Consider the following 16706-nt stretch of genomic DNA (forward strand, 5'->3'; position numbering starts at 1 on the left):
AATGCAGCCCTTGGTGAAAAAAGTTTTGACACCCCGTTTTAAGTCTTAAAATGTCTGCTACTCCTCCTCCCGGCCTCAAGAGGGCGCACCCTTCACACACAGAGTACTTGGAGTAATTTGGCAGAAAGAGTGAAGATTTTGGGTTCGCTACGTGAACATCAGGTGCTTTAAGTAAGAAAAGGGAGTATTTCCTCCACCAGTGTTTAACTCGTACATTTTACTCGTATGTTTTCCATGTCATATTTTGTCATATCAGGTTCCTCGTTTCCTCCTTGTGATCAAATAGTACAAACTGAGTGCTCCATAATGAAGAAAGAGGGAGTGACAATGAAGAGTTAAAATAACCTGGTCCCGGGTGCACAAAGCGCCCTCGGGACGTCCCGTCACTGACTTCAGGCTAACATTCACCGTATGCTAGCTACACGTGACGACTCGCTGCTCAGGAACTGTTTGCAATGCATTTAGAAAAATATAGAAAAACGACAGCTACGTACTCCCCAAAAGTACACAATATGCAATCAAACATGTTTCACATTTGAGTGGAGTAAACACTGCATAGCGACTGCATCACTATCACCGATGAGTTTGATCATATAATGCCTCACGGGAATAAATATGACTGAAATATTGTCATTTTACACAATTTACCAGTGTAAACTAAATGGAGAAAAAAAAAACATAAAACAATGACAATGATCGGCATTTACAGCGCTTGTTACAAAAATAAAAAATATTAGCAGCAGATGGGAATGTTACACAAATCATAAATGTGAACAAAAATGTGCAGTTGTTGCAGTTGAAACCAGAGACTGACACTGATAGACAATGTGTGGAATGGGGAACATTTTCAGACAAACTTCACCACAGGCAGTTCTCAATCTTTGTCTGGGATTCGTCTGATAAAACATGAACTAATAAAAGGCTGTGTCATGTGTCTGGGATGTGTTTGTCTATCAGTGTTAGGGATGTCAGGATTGTTCCATTAATCCATGTTCGCCATTTTTCTGAACTAAAAGCTCAAAACTGTCACCATTTTAGAAACACATTATGGAAGTCTTTTTTCGTAGCCCAAAAAATCCACCCAAACATGTTTTTATCACATTTTGACTTGATTTTGTAATTCAGAAAGTTGATTTCATAAAGCTGGTCACAAACTGAGGAACAGTAACGTATGTTGGACAAAAGATTAAATATTTCACTGTTCTTTGGTCACATTCTCAGTAATTGTGACTAATCGTTAAATTGTGATGTTTTTTCTCAGAATAATCGTGACACTATAATTTTATATCGTGACATCCCAAATCAGTGCTCATGATTTAAACATAAAAACTTACATAAGGCAAAATCAGGCTCAGCAAAATTGGCGCTCAAATAAAAAGAAGGTCTGGCCGTCCACTCGACTCCCCTCAGAAATGTAATGATAGTTAAAGGACAACAGTACCCTCCCTCCCTCCAGTGGTCCAGTGGTCCTATCCCCCCCAGTACCACTTGTCCAGGTTATTGACGGCTTTGTACTCCTTGTGCCGGCGCAGGTAGTCACAGGCCAGGCACGTGTGCTCAGCCCAGAAATAGGCCTTCTTAACTTTAAAGTGGCGCCTCCAGTCGAAGTATCGGACGTACATCTCCTCGTTCTTGTCCAGCAGCAGCAGGTATTCCGCAAGCTCTTTGGGAGAGATGAAGTCGTCCACATGGATGAAGGCGTCTCCCTGGATGAAGTTCTCGTAGTTCTGCCTGGAGGGGCCTAGGACCACGGGCACTGTGCCCACCGACAAAGGATTGTACAGTTTTTCTGTGATGTAGTCCTTGTGGATGGAGTTCTCAAAGGACAGATAGAATTTGCAGCTGGCCATAGTGGGAAAGTAGTCTTGGTCAGAGATGTACTCTCCAAAGGCCTGCCCATAGGCGTGCACCTCGATGTGCTTGTACAGCTCATTGTAATACTTGACCCGCACATGGTCCTGGTTCCAGTTGCTGACGATCCAGCAGATGAGTTTGTTCTTACTGGGGGGCACAAAGTCCTCCTCCCCTTCAGTCACCACAATGGACCCATAAGGCACTTGGATGTCGGCGTCCTGCCGGTAGTTCAGAGTCAGGTTGAACATGTTCTCGATCCCCGGAAGCTGGGACGAGTGAGATGGAGACTCCAGGTTCATCCAGATCCACTTCTGGAAGGCGGGCCTCTGCATGGGCGGGAGGTTGGACAGGTCCGTACAGATGTCGCGGTGGTGGATGACCACTCCATCGGACTTATTGTACAGGTTTCGGTCGGCAGTGATTAGACAACCTTCGATGTTGAAGAGCGAGCTGCACACACCCAGGTCATAGGTTTGTCCGAAGGGCCAGAGCCACACCAGAACCGTGGTGACATTCTTCTCACTGCGCGTGGACAGCAGGCTCTTCACCCGCTCTGTGGACACTGTGGACTCCACTGGACCTGACAGCCAGCTGGTGGCAGGCTTAAAATACATCAAAAACAGAGTGACAAAGCATCCCAGGATGAATGTGCCAATCAGGAGGGGTCTCAGGATCTTGTGGAAGGGTGCAGAGGGCATACTCTGGCCTGGAAGGGAAATGCATCATGAGAAAAACCACATAAAGTGACAGGTAAAGCCAGTACGTCTGCTCCTGCAGCCGACATCCACCTGTTGAGGAGCTTAATGTACACACACACACTAATGGAACACAGATACTGTCCACAAAGCTTATATTTATTATTTAAGGGGTTAACACTGTGTTTGTGGAATAGCCCAGATGGCAGATTTTAGATATGAAGGAAAAAATGAAAATGTACGAAAAACACTGGTCCAACAAAACACAATCTGCAGAATAACTCATTAAATAATGACGCCGATTGCCATGCAATTAATATACACTGTGACTGCTGCTTTCTGAACATGACATTATTACTAGTATCAGACATCTGACCGTCTCTTCCACATCCACACATTCACAATCCTTTCTTCTTTGTGTCATTACTGTACAAACCTGGGGGATTTGACAGCTGATGGAATCCAAAAGAGTGTAGTCCCAGCAGGAGAGCGAGGTATCTACATGGGGCCGTGGGCGGGGTGGGTCCTCCCTGTGCTGCAGTGCTCATAGAGGGAGCATAGGGGCCAGCGCTGGGCTCTCTCAGGGCTGTACTGGGGGAGCTAAAGCGGAACACCAGCTCTCCAGTGAAGGGGTCGCCTCAGAAGGGCCTCCTGCGAGTGAACAGATGAGAGCAAATAAATACAAGAAGGAGAGAAGAGCCCTGAGGAGATGTTTGTGTCAGTGAGAGTGAACCGGCTCTGTTCATATCGAATGTAATGCTGTAATACTCAGAAACCCTGGAAAATGTTTTTCTGAGTTAAAAAATACACTCACACAAGTCGGGAAAATAACTCTATAATAAACTGCTGCTCGACGTTATCAGGTGATTTGCTCATTTATCTTAAACATTTGCTATGTTGCTAGGTTGAGAGGTTTACTGTCAGTTGTCCAGAGCAACAGAATGCACTGTAATGAATTGCCTGTAACGCTAGCTACCTAAAGTAAAACGTAATAAGATGTTTTCTGAAACATATAAGGAGGAGGATATAAGGTTAAAAACAATCTTACTGTTAGCTTTATTAAACACTGTTAAAAAGTGGTGTTGGAGGGACTGTGTGGACTGTAAGGTGCGGGTCAGGTTTGTAATGCCACTAATGCAGGAAAACTGAAGCAAAAAGATTACAGCCCAGTGGAGATTGTATTCTCTATACAATATTCAGGAACAGAGCATATTCATGAACATTTCTGTAAATATGCCAGAATTAGCCAAAAAGTCCCATGACAGCCTCAAACAGAGAAGACAAAAACATACACGAGCAGATACACAGCATAAAGAAAAGAGACACACGTTAGACACACAGACACACACAAGTACAAGTGTCCTGCAGGGGGCAGCAGAGTGTCCTGCAGGGGGCAGCAGAGTGTCCTGCAGGGGGCAGCAGAGTGTCCTGCAGGGGGCAGCAGAGTGTCCTGCAGGGGGCAGCAGAGAGAGCAGGTGTAGTTGGTGTTTTGCAATGAGCCTTTGTTTGAACTGTATTTGAAGGTGTGAAAAGAGCATTTGTGAGAGGTTCCAGTCAGAGAGAAAGTAAAGACTTTTACCGGTACTTTGATTAGTCACCACTTGCAAAGGAAACAGTTATTTACAAAAATAGACAGATCAATAGAAATTCCAGTCTTTATTTAATCTGATTAAAACCTGATAGCTGTGTAATAAAAAAGAGAAACATGTCATTTCTTGTGAAAAATCAACTGTTTCAATCGCCTTTCAATTATTGCAGCTCCATTGAATAAAATAATCTGATCTCAGTTTCAATATCCGTCACAAATTAAATGTAAACGCATTACCAGAAACACATACATTTCATTTCAGAATGGGATGTTAAGACGATGTTAAGCAAACTAAACTAGAACAAATGAGCATCACTCACACTATCTGTTTGTTCTGTGCTCTGACCTCTGACCTGCTCCTGCACATACAAATACAAATACACTTTATCTACACGGCACATTTTATAAACACACAGTTTTAGTGGAGTTGTACAAAAGCAGAGTAAATATCGACTGCAGCGTCACCACAATGCCCAGTATGACCACGGGTGATGTTTTGTTATCTTCATTAAAACCTATTTCAAACCTGGACTACACCGGGACTAAACCAGGACTAAACCAGGACTAAACCAGGACTAAGAGGACTAAACCAGGACTAAACCAGGACTAAACCAGGACTAAACCAGGACTAAACCAGGACTAAACCAGGACTAAGAGGACTAAACCAGGACTAAACCAGGACTAAACCAGGACTAAGAGGACTAAACCAGGACTGAACCAGGACTAAACCAGGACTAAACCAGGACTAAGAGGACTAAACCAGGACTAAACCAGGACTAAACCAGGACTAAGAGGACTAAACCAGGACTAAACCAGGACTAAATCAGGACTAAGAGGACTAAGAGGACTAAATCAGGACTAAACCAGGACTAAACCAGGACTAAAAGGACTATACCAGGGCTAAACCAGGACTAAAAGGACTATACCAGGGCTAAACCAGAAGAACCATCTTCCTAGCAGTGCTTCAGACAGAGACAGACTTATTCAGACAGATTCGGTTCACTCCAGTTCATTTAGAAGTTCCTGTTCCATTATACCAATTTATGTTGTTATAATATATATATATATATATATATATATATATATATATATATATATATATATATATTAGGTCCTCTACCATATTGAAATGCTAATATTATTGTGATGTGTTTACATTAGATAAACATTTTAGAATAATGAGATTGTATCACTGCTGTGGTAAAGAAGGAGCTGTGTCGAAAGACAAAGCTCTGGATTTACTGGTCGGTCAACGTTCCTGCCCTCACCTATGGTCATGAGCTTTGGGTAATGACCGAAAGGACAAGATCGCGGATACAAGTGGTCAAAATGAGTTTCCTCCTGGTGGGTGGGCGCTCCCTTAGAGAGAGGGTAAGGAGCTTGGCCACACGGGAGGAGCTCGGAGTAGAGCCATTGCTCCTCCAGCTGAGGTGGCTCGTGCATCTGTTCCGGAGCCTCCTGAACGCCTCCCTGGGGAGGTGTTTCAGGCATGTCCCACCGGGAAGAGGCCCCGGGGAAGACCCAGGACACGCTGGAGGGACTATGTCTCTCGGCTGGCCTGGGAAGGCCTCAGGATCCCCCCGGAGGAGTTAGAGGAAGTGTCTGGGGAGGAGGAAGTCTGGGAGTCCCTGGTTAGACTGCTGCCCCCGCGACCCGGCCCCGGATAAGCGGAAGAAGAAGTACCATATAAAAATACTTTTCTCACTTCTAGCAGGAGCGCGCTGCCCCCTGGAGGTCGGGGCTGGCAACTCTGATTCCATTACTGTTGGCGCAGGAACCTGCGCAGGAGCCTGCGCAGGAGCCTTCGCAGGCTGTGCAGACGCAGACCGCTGTGTGTCAGCTACATTAAAGTCATAGTCTGCTATTTTCAATGATCCATAGCAGAGTGTGATCTGAACGCCTGACTGCAGCTCATGGACCTGCACTAGCGGAGGACATTGTTTTCTTTACATAAATTATCGTCCACTTAATGGCACTGCAACCAAAGCAAAGTGGAAGTTGTGGAGCATAACTGGATTGGGAAGTGAAATAGCAGTTGAAAAAGTGTCTTTACAGTGTGCAGACGGGGCTCAGTCCTGGGGCAGGACACCCCTCCTGGTCTCTGTGGCGTGTGATTGGTCCGAGGGAGTAAGGTGACTGTGCAGAGAGGCTGTACTTATTTACATTTGTTCTAGATGTATTTATTTAAAAGGGACAGTGCATATGAATGAACATACAATGTGCCAGACCCTGTCAGGTCAGGACAGAAACATATAAAACACACACACAGTCACACGTCCTTCAGAATCAGTGATTACATTACAGACCTGGGCCAATGTTTGAGGTTTGTCTTGAATTATGGTAATGTGATTGAACAAGTACTCTAGTGTCCAAACTCCGGCCCGCGGGCCAACTGCGGCCCGCGGGCAGTTTTTATTGGCCCACAGCAAATTCTGAAAATATGATTGAATATGGCCCGCACAAGAAGCTTGAGCACAACTCTGTTGCACTTCAGTTTCAACACTAGATGGAGCCAGCATGGATCTAGGAGCCAGCCACAGAAACAAAACTAAGTAAAGAAAAACTTTTACCGCAAATTACCAGAAATGGCAGCACCGAGAAAAAGCAAAATAGCAAGTGAGTGTAGAAGATTTCAAACACAGTGGGAAAATGAGTATTTCTTTAAAGAAATCAACGGAAAGTGTGTCTGTTAGATTTGTAATGAAGATGTTGCTGTGATGAAAGAGTATAATGTCCGTCGTCACTATGAGACCAAACATCAGAGCTACACATCGTACACAGGTGCCCAACGAGCACAGAAAATCAAGCAGATGACAGCAAGCCTGAAGCTCAACAGCAGTTTTTTTCGTGCTAACAAAATACAGGAAAACGCCACAATAGCGAGTTATGAAGTCGCTAAACGTATTGCCCAGCACGGCACCGCACAGATGCCACAGACACCGCGCAACTGTCAATTTATTTGCGGGGAGTAGATGATAATTTTTGCTTTAGGAGGAGCTGCTTAAGGCACAATGACGGGAAAAGATATTTTTGAAGCTGTGTCAGCGACAGTTTAAAAGATGGGGCTTAAATGGGACAAGCTCTGTGGAGTAACACCGGATGGAGCTCCAGCCATGACGGCATCAGTGCAATGTTCTTCACATCATAGGTGAGCAAGCCTCGAAATAACGGGCCGGACACGGTCAATGACCGGCGCAAAAATCAGTTTTGACCGACTCCAAAATCATTGTTCCGGACATAATGACCGACGCAAATTTTGCGCCGTAATATATATTTTTAATAGGCACAAACAGCGCGGTGAACGTGCCCAAAGCGCTTCCTCTGCACAAACTCGGGCGCGCTGTACTACAGACCACGATTATTGCTGCAGTTATACAGCGGAGGAAGGCAGCGGAGCATGTGCGCGCGCATTTCCATCACTTAAGTTTCGTTTTGACAGACATGCCACTTCGCAGTCTTCTCGCTTCTCATTGGCCGAGCGGTGTCCGTGATCTAATGTCGATGAAAGGGGGCATCTGATTGGCCGCTGCGTTCGCTTGTACTCGGAAATGCCCGGTCTAATTTTGCGCCACAAGTGATATCGAGGTTGGCGGGCGTCAATCTCCTCAGTTCGCAATTCAGTCTTTTTAAAGTTGTTTGCAACAAAAGCTGTAATTTTGCACATTAGGGACAATGTCAATGTGGAAGTATCCAAGGGCCCCAAGGGCCCCGCCCCCTTTGGAGTTGTTAGCATCGGGGCAATGTATATATGTTAGTAGTTTATTTTGTAGGCTGTGATTTTATATATTCCACAAGATCTCCTTGTGTCAAATGCTGTAAACAGTATTTATTTTGTATCTAAGAAACATGATTATATTAAATTAAACAGTATTAAACATCATGATCTCTGGTTTATAGGAATTCAGTATTTGTGCTCTTCATATCAAATAACAGATAAAAGTACTTTAAATTGTTTTACATACTAATAACCAGGTTTAAAACAACACATCTATCTTGTTCTTATGACGCCGCGATGCCGCGCGCTTGTGGGCCCCTGAAATTGCTGGGGGGCCCCTAACTTTTTCAGGTAGGGGGCCCCCCTGGCCCTTAACTTTGAAAATCTATTTCTCAGCCTGTAAATGATAAAGAGACATGTTAATAAAAGTTAATTTTTCATTAATTATGTTATTCTGTTTTCCTTTCCTTGTGACCGATTCAGAATTAGCCATGACAGGTACCAAATGATTGGTACCTGTCATGTTGACAGGGATGTAAAAATAATTATTTCAAGGCTTGGGTGAGTTAGAAATACACACAGTATTCATGCGTCCATTTGTCACCTCTAGTGGCCCTTTGTTTATTTTTCTGTATTTGGCCCCCACTAAAAAAAGGTTATATACAACGTATACACTGTATACGTTGTATAGTTGGCATTTTCTAGTTGGCATTTTGCCTCACCTCCTCCATCACGTGTGGTGCGCTGGAGCCACAGCCAGGGACAAACAGAGACTACAGCACATTGTGTGCTCTGCTGAGAAGGTGATCTGCTGCAGACTTCTATCTCTGCAGGACCTGTACGTCTCCAGGGCTCTGGGACGAGCAGGTCGATTACAGCTGACTCTTCTCACCCTGGACACGGACTATTTAAGCCACTCCCCTCAGGCAGGAGGCCACTCCCCTCAGGCAGGAGGCCACTCCCCTCAGGCAGGAGGCCACTCCCCTCAGGCAGGAGGCCACCCCCCTCAGGCAGGAGGCCACTCCCCTCAGGCAGGAGGCCACTCCCCTCAGGCAGGAGGCCACTCCCCTCATGCAGGAGGCCACTCCCCTCAGGCAGGAGGCCACCCCCCTCAGGCAGGAGGCCACTCCCCTCAGGCAGGAGGCCACCCCCCTCAGGCAGGAGGCCACTCCCCTCAGGCAGGAGGCTACGGTCCATCCGGACCAGAACCTCCCGCCACAAGAACAGTTTCTTTCCCTCGGGCGTTGGACTCATGAACACTTCTAAACACTGTCATTTTAACCATCATTTAATCACTCACTGTTCACTTTCTGCATCTGTAAACTCAACTAAAAATGGGTGTACGTTGTAAGCCTAAATTGATCCAATGGCAGATTTAAATTGTTTCTCTTTTTGACTTATATAGGTTGTTTTATCATAGTTCATTATTTTATGTTGCACCGAATCACCACAACAAGTTTGTGAATTATTTTCATTGACAATGGCAATAAACCTTTTCTGATTGTGATTCTGATTCAAGATATAGTCACGATGAAACGCACTTCCTCTTGCTGGAGCCCAAAGTGGAAAAGCTTTTTTGTAGATTTACATCTGAAATGCCATGTTCCAAAGACCTAAACTTTCCCAACCCTGACCTCGCCCTCATTATGAAAGAACACTGTATACTGTCAGAAACGCCAGAAAAATCCGAAAGTTAGAACGCTGAGCTCCGCCCCTTAACAAAATGCCACCTTTAATGCAAAGTGAAGATTAATTCCACAAATATCATTTCTATTTCTACAAAGTAATCATTCAGTCTGAGTGTGTGCCCCAGGGCAGCTGTGGCTACATCGTGAAGCGTCTTTGACTGCATTATTGACAATCGTTTGTAGAGCTAAACTTGGCCCAGGTCTGTCATTAGAACCATTATATTCACTTATTGTTTCATAAATAAGAAAGAACATACATTCTTAAGAGTCAATATTTATCACGGGTGCTTCTCTTTGCGCTCGTGGTATTTTTGGTACTTTAAGATTTGAGCTGCAGAGTCAAAAAAGCAACTCGACGACTCACAACACCTACAAATTAAGTGAAGTTTTTTTTGTTCTGCTATTACAAGTTTACTTTTTTCTGACTTTGACTTTTTTCTCATTAATAAATCACATTATTCTCGTAGTGTGGCGCATTTTTTTTTTTTTGGTTGGCCCTTATACTCGTCGTATTATATAACTCAGCACGTGTTTTTTTTACAATATTATATTCAGGGTCATTGTGTCGGTTTTATTGTATCAACATTAAGCTTTGCCTATGGATTTCAAACTGACATTTTAAGTCACTGTTATGATTGATAACGCTCAGAAATGCTCACTAACAACAAAAATATTGTATTCACCACCAAATACCAAGAGCAAAAGCACGACTGACCAGAGCTGAAAGGCTGAGATATGAACCCTGCACGTTATTGTTTATAAGAGTTTTGTTTATAAGAGTTCTTCTATTAAGAGTGTTTTTTGAAACTTCCTATAAGTTATCTGTCCTTTTCCTCTGTATCTACCTGCGTTGCAACAATGGAATTTCCCCATGTGTGGACAATAAAGGATGACACAAATACATTGTTAAGGGTCAGTATATCAGCAGGAGCACATGTAAACGTCATGGCAAGAGGAAAGATTCGTGAGGCGTGCAAACGTTTGAAAGGTCAACCGAGAGTTCTGACTCAAACCTCAGACCACATGGGACTATTTTAGTGTCATGGCGACGGTTAATGGTTTTGGTATGTTCAAAAAACAACGTATTTATTCATCCTGTTGCCCTAGTTACCAATCATACAACATGCAAGTGTAAAACGCTGCAGGGGATTTGGAGATTTCATGTGGTTTAATTTTCCATTTATTCATCTATTTATTTATTTATATATTTATTTGTTTTTTTAAGACATGTGTTTATATATTTAAATGAACCAAAATTGCACATATTTGGGGCATATCAATCTGAACAATGGACAGAGCAGGTTTTCTTGAGTTGGGATTTGGGATATTTTATTAGGATTGAAGTATTATTAGGTATTTTTTATCTAAACTACATCTTGAAAATACAATACACAACGCCAATTTCCAAGACCACACCAATTCTCTGTTTATACATTCTAAAATACTTAAACTCAATGACTCAAAAAATAAAGTCATATATAAAGGAAAGGGAAGCATCATTTAAGAGGCCCTGATTCTTGTTTGCAGTGCATTGTGTCGGTCCATTGTTGCACAGGCAGTTGGGAAAGTGCTGAGGTAAACCTAAGTGTTACAGGATGTAAACGTGAGACTGTGACTTGTCTAGACTTTATGCAGAACCAAAACTAAACATCTGACTTTTAACAATGACTTTTTTCTTACATATTTTGCTTCTCTTTTCTCCGGAGCCCAAGCCCAGTGCAGCCGAGGCTTCTGGCTGAGAAGAACATCCTCCTCATCACTTTGTTGTATTGGGGTTTGACATTATTATAGGACAAGCCCAGTGTGTGTGAGACGTCTTCTTCTTTTATAGTCGTCCACACAACAGCGGACAGGGTTAGCCGTGGTTAGCTTTAGGTCAGAGGAGTCCCAAGATCAGCACTAACTGGCCTCTGTTAAAAAGAGGCAAAGGTCACTTAATGTTTGTATGGTTTGCAGCCATAAGTCATTATTCCTCCTATAAGTGCCTCCAAAGGTCCAACGTCCTCCACGCCACATGCACAGCAAATCTGACATTTTGGGGCAAATTGCACATTTTTTTCTGGCAGATTTTTTTCTGGCAGATTTCTGTTGTCCTATTTTTTCCTTTCATCTCTAAGGGGCCCACTACGTCTTCACACTGACCCATAGTGACCATAGTTCTAAAGGGGCAGCAGAGAGAGTGTTGCAGCTTGTCTTTGTTGGGAGAATTAGACAGTAGTCCAGATAAGACAAGTTTTCTTGCTTTTGTTCGCTTAAAATGAGCAATTTAAAGAGGCTCATGCTCTTTGTCTGTGACAGGGCCCCTGCTAGCCATTTGAGGGCCCTAAGCAGAAATGCTTAGTGGTGCCCCCATGCCCCCAGTTCAGTTTGAAGGTATAAAAAATACATAGGGGTTTGATGTATGTAATACAATCATAAGGTGACTATTTTGGATGTTACTACGACACATGATTAAGTTTCTCTCAAGTTTTCAACAAAAATCATTACATTTTCTGTATTCTGGTGCATTTTGGATATAATATTATTAGCAACTCTTTACTCATTACATTTGTTCTAATTCCTATTTTTGTTGGCCCTCAGGTTTCCGCTAAATTGGCCCAAACAACCAAAAGTAGTACTTTTGAATGTAAAACTGGAAACAGTTATGCAGACCTCATTCCAAGCCTCATCAAAAGGTGCGGTGGCTCATCAAAACTCAATCAAACGCAAAATGTTGAATGATTCACTTCTTTCTAAGGCCCAAAGTCCCCCGCGACCTCTAACGGGACGAGCTCCAGTCCCCCGCGACCTCTAACGGGACGAGCTCCAGTCCCCCGCGACCTCTAACGGGACAGGCTCCAGTCCCCCGCGACCTCTAACGGGACGAGCTCCAGTCCCCCGCGACCTCTAACGGGACGAGCTCCAGTCCCCCGCGACCTCTAACGGGACGAGCTCCAGTCCCCCGCGACCTCTAACGGGACGAGCTCCAGTCCCCCGCGACCTCTAACGGGACGAGCTCCAGTCCCCCGCGACCTCTAACGGGACGAGCTCCAGTCCCCCGCGACCTCTAACGGGACGAGCTCCAGTCCCCCGCGACCTCTAACGGGACGAGCTCCAGTCCCCCGCGACCTCTAACGGGACGAGCTCCAGTCCCCCGCGACCTCTAACGGGACGAGCTCCAGTCCCCCGCGACCTCTAACGGGACGAGCTCCAGTCCCCCGCGACCTCTAACGGGACGAGCTCCAGTCCCCCGCGACCTCTAACGGGACGAGCTCCAGTCCCCCGCGACCTCTAACGGGACGAGCTCCAGTCCCCCGCGACCTCTAACGGGACGAGCTCCAGTCCCCCGCGACCTCTAACGGGACGAGCTCCAGTCCCCCGCGACCTCTAACGGGACGAGCTCCAGTCCCCCGCGACCTCTAACGGGACGAGCTCCAGTCCCCCGCGACCTCTAACGGGACGAGCTCCAGTCCCCCGCGACCTCTAACGGGACAGGCTCCAGTCCCCCGCGACCTCTAACGGGACGAGCTCCAGTCCCCCGCGACCTCTAACGGGACGTGCTCCAGTCCCCCGCGACCTCTAACGGGACGAGCTCCAGTCCCCCGCGACCTCTAACGGGACAGGCTCCAGTCCCCCGCGACCTCTAACGGGACGAGCTCCAGTCCCCCGCAACCTCTAACGGGACGAGCTCCAGTCCCCCGCGACCTCTAACGGGACGAGCTCCAGTCCCCCGCGACCTCTAACGGGACGAGCTCCAGTCCCCCGCGACCTCTAACGGGACGAGCTCCAGTCCCCCGCGACCTCTAACGGGACGAGCTCCAGTCCCCCGCGACCTCTAACGGGACGAGCTCCAGTCCCCCGCGACCTCTAACGGGACGAGCTCCAGTCCCCCGCGACCTCTAACGGGACGAGCTCCAGTCCCCCGCGACCTCTAACGGGACGAGCTCCAGTCCCCCGCGACCTCTAACGGGACGAGCTCCAGTCCCCCGCGACCTCTAACGGGACGAGCTCCAGTCCCCCGCGACCTCTAACGGGACGAGCTCCAGTCCCCCGCGACCTCTAACGGGACGAGCTCCAGTCCCCCGCGACCTCTAACGGGACGAGCTCCAGTCCCCCGCGACCTCTAACGGGACGAGCTCCAGTCCCCCGCGACCTCTAACGGGACGAGCTCCAGTCCCCCGCGACCTCTAACGGGACAGGCTCCAGTCCCCCGCGACCTCTAACGGGACGAGCTCCAGTCCCCCGCGACCTCTAACGGGACGAGCTCCAGTCCCCCGCGACCTCTAACGGGACGAGCTCCAGTCCCCCGCGACCTCTAACGGGACAGGCTCCAGTCCCCCGCGACCTCTAACGGGACGAGCTCCAGTCCCCCGCGACCTCTAACGGGACGAGCTCCAGTCCCCCGCGACCTCTAACGGGACGAGCTCCAGTCCCCCGCGACCTCTAACGGGACGAGCTCCAGTCCCCCGCGACCTCTAACGGGACGAGCTCCAGTCCCCCGCGACCTCTAACGGGACGAGCTCCAGTCCCCCGCGACCTCTAACGGGACGAGCTCCAGTCCCCCGCGACCTCTAACGGGACGAGCTCCAGTCCCCCGCGACCTCTAACGGGACGAGCTCCAGTCCCCCGCGACCTCTAACGGGACGAGCTCCAGTCCCCCGCGACCTCTAACGGGACGAGCTCCAGTCCCCCGCGACCTCTAACGGGACGAGCTCCAGTCCCCCGCGACCTCTAACGGGACGAGCTCCAGTCCCCCGCGACCTCTAACGGGACGAGCTCCAGTCCCCCGCGACCTCTAACGGGACGAGCTCCAGTCCCCCGCGACCTCTAACGGGACGAGCTCCAGTCCCCCGCGACCTCTAACGGGACGAGCTCCAGTCCCCCGCGACCTCTAACGGGACGAGCTCCAGTCCCCCGCGACCTCTAACGGGACGAGCTCCAGTCCCCCGCGACCTCTAACGGGACGAGCTCCAGTCCCCCGCGACCTCTAACGGGACGAGCTCCAGTCCCCCGCGACCTCTAACGGGACGAGCTCCAGTCCCCCGCGACCTCTAACGGGACGAGCTCCAGTCCCCCGCGACCTCTAACGGGACGAGCTCCAGTCCCCCGCGACCTCTAACGGGACGAGCTCCAGTCCCCCGCGACCTCTAACGGGACGAGCTCCAGTCCCCCGCGACCTCTAACGGGACAGGCTCCAGTCCCCCGCGACCTCTAACGGGACAGGCTCCAGTCCCCCGTGACCTCTAACGGGACGAGCGGTAGAGACTGAATGAGTCACTTCTTTGTCACATGGTCTGTGGCCCTCTGCTCTGTACAGGTTTCAAAATGCGGCCCTCCATGAAGGACACTGCTCCACGAACTGATCTGAGGTGTTAAACTGTGGAATAATCTGAACGTGAAATAGATGTTTCCATACGATATCAAGCTGAAGAATCAGGACGAGGTGTTGCTCACAGATTAAAAGAGTTATCGAAACCCAATATTTGCACAGTAGATAAAATCATGTAGAATTCTGTTGTTTTATAATTCCGATGAAAAGAGGCAGGGTTCATTTCCCCCACTGGGTTAAGGTCAACTCCTATTTACACTTTTATTGAAAGATTGTATGTCTTTTTACAGCTCTAGTTGCCTTATGGGAGATAAATGCTCTCTTTTCCCCCCTGACCAGGTTGACCTCACAGCCACGGTCAGTGTTTGGACTCTAATCCATTATTTCCTGTTCTGGACTGTCCAATATCATATTCAAGCCGTAATGCAAAGATTATACTGCAGTGACATGACATGTAAGAGGATTTGTCAACATGGAGAAGCTCTGGGTTGCTGCAGTTACACGCCATATGCTACTGGTATTTTTAAAGATGTGTTTACCCATGTGGTCTATTTCCAATGCTGTATTTATTTATTTAGGTTTCTTGATAGGGACAAGTGTATGTTTCATGATTACGCCCTCAGTCGGAGCTTGAATAGATCCTTTAAAACGCTGTGTCACCTGAACGTTCAAAAGGGAAATGTACATTATCAATTACATCAAATCCATTTTGAACAAACAACAGACACTTTAAAACACGCTGTCATCACCAGATTCATACAAATTTGTAGTAAACTGGAGCCAAAATGAAGTAAACAGTAAAACAGTTTCAATGATTCACTGACATTAGATCTAAATGCTAATTTTAACTGTATTCAACAAAAAATAAGATGTAATTTTGAATATATAGCACGCAAACTGGTTAGTTTGCTTTTCTATAATACAAACAGTATATGTTTCGTCTGTAAATGTTTATTTTAGCTTCACAAAAAGTATAATTTTCTGGTTAAGTGTCGATAAAATTAAAAAAACAAGTAATTGTCAAGTAAAACCTACATCAGGATCATAAATGCTTAATGTCTGTCATTATCTTCAATTTAAAAAAAAACATTTGTTAAAGTAGACATATTGTGTAAAATGGACTTTTATGAGCTTTAAAGCTTGTTATCCTCAGCTCAGAGTTGTGTTCAGAGTTCATGTTGTGGGTAAAAATGGAGTCATGGAAAATCTGCTGCTTGTTACTGTAAATATATCTGAAGAGGCTTTTGGATCAACACAGATCACAATGAAAGGTGAAATAATGCTCTACAAATGACAGATCAAACGACCCAAAACAATTATAACTATTTTGCGGCTAATCCCAATTTCTTTCTTTTTTACAAACTCTGAAAGGGCCAATCAGGAGAGGCCGTGGTGAACGTGTAACTCAGAGGTTGGCAGTTCAAAACCCACTATCCACAATAATCCTCATGTTATGTCCTAAACAGTTTCCCCCGATTTCTGCATATGAATTTATAAATATGACTTTATTTTTGAGTGAGCGGTTGTTGTTTTTTCCAGTATAAAAGCCTTAGTGAGGGGTTTAGGATAGTATTTGAGTAAACTCGATCTTCAGTATAATCATTTTAAATCAAACTACATGATTGTGAAGTTTAGTATGTGTCGGTGCTACTTTAAGGTCTGAAAGTTTAGGTTCTGTGGGAGAAAACTAAGGGTTAAATGACACAATAAGACATGACAGGAGCAGACATGATGTGAACACGGTGTCTCTCCTGTAGTGTCTTCCCTTTCTTCAAATCTGTTTCATAAAGCATTCTTTTTTCCCCTCCTCTTTTGCAGCGCGACCCAAAGGTGCTCAAAACCCCCATATGAGACCAGC

At 46.4% G+C, this 16706-nt stretch overlaps 1 protein-coding gene across 1 annotated transcript; it reads right to left on the reverse strand.

The window, feature by feature from the left end:
* Positions 1-1442: 1442 nt before the first annotated feature.
* Positions 1443-3261, reverse strand: fut9a (fucosyltransferase 9a). Its single transcript, XM_072457571.1, has 2 exons — positions 2986-3261; positions 1443-2560 (listed from the first exon to the last, which is right to left on the reverse strand). Exons 1-2 carry the CDS (start codon positions 3095-3097, stop codon positions 1470-1472), a joined length of 1203 nt encoding a protein of 400 aa, XP_072313672.1. The 5' UTR covers positions 3098-3261; the 3' UTR covers positions 1443-1469.
* Positions 3262-16706: the final 13445 nt, after the last annotated feature.

The sequence above is a fragment of the Eucyclogobius newberryi genome, unplaced genomic scaffold, assembly GCF_026437365.1.
Source record: "Eucyclogobius newberryi isolate DKJ021-1_F unplaced genomic scaffold, fEucNew1.0.hap1 SCAF_21, whole genome shotgun sequence".
Classification (NCBI taxonomy): domain Eukaryota; kingdom Metazoa; phylum Chordata; class Actinopteri; order Gobiiformes; family Gobiidae; genus Eucyclogobius; species Eucyclogobius newberryi.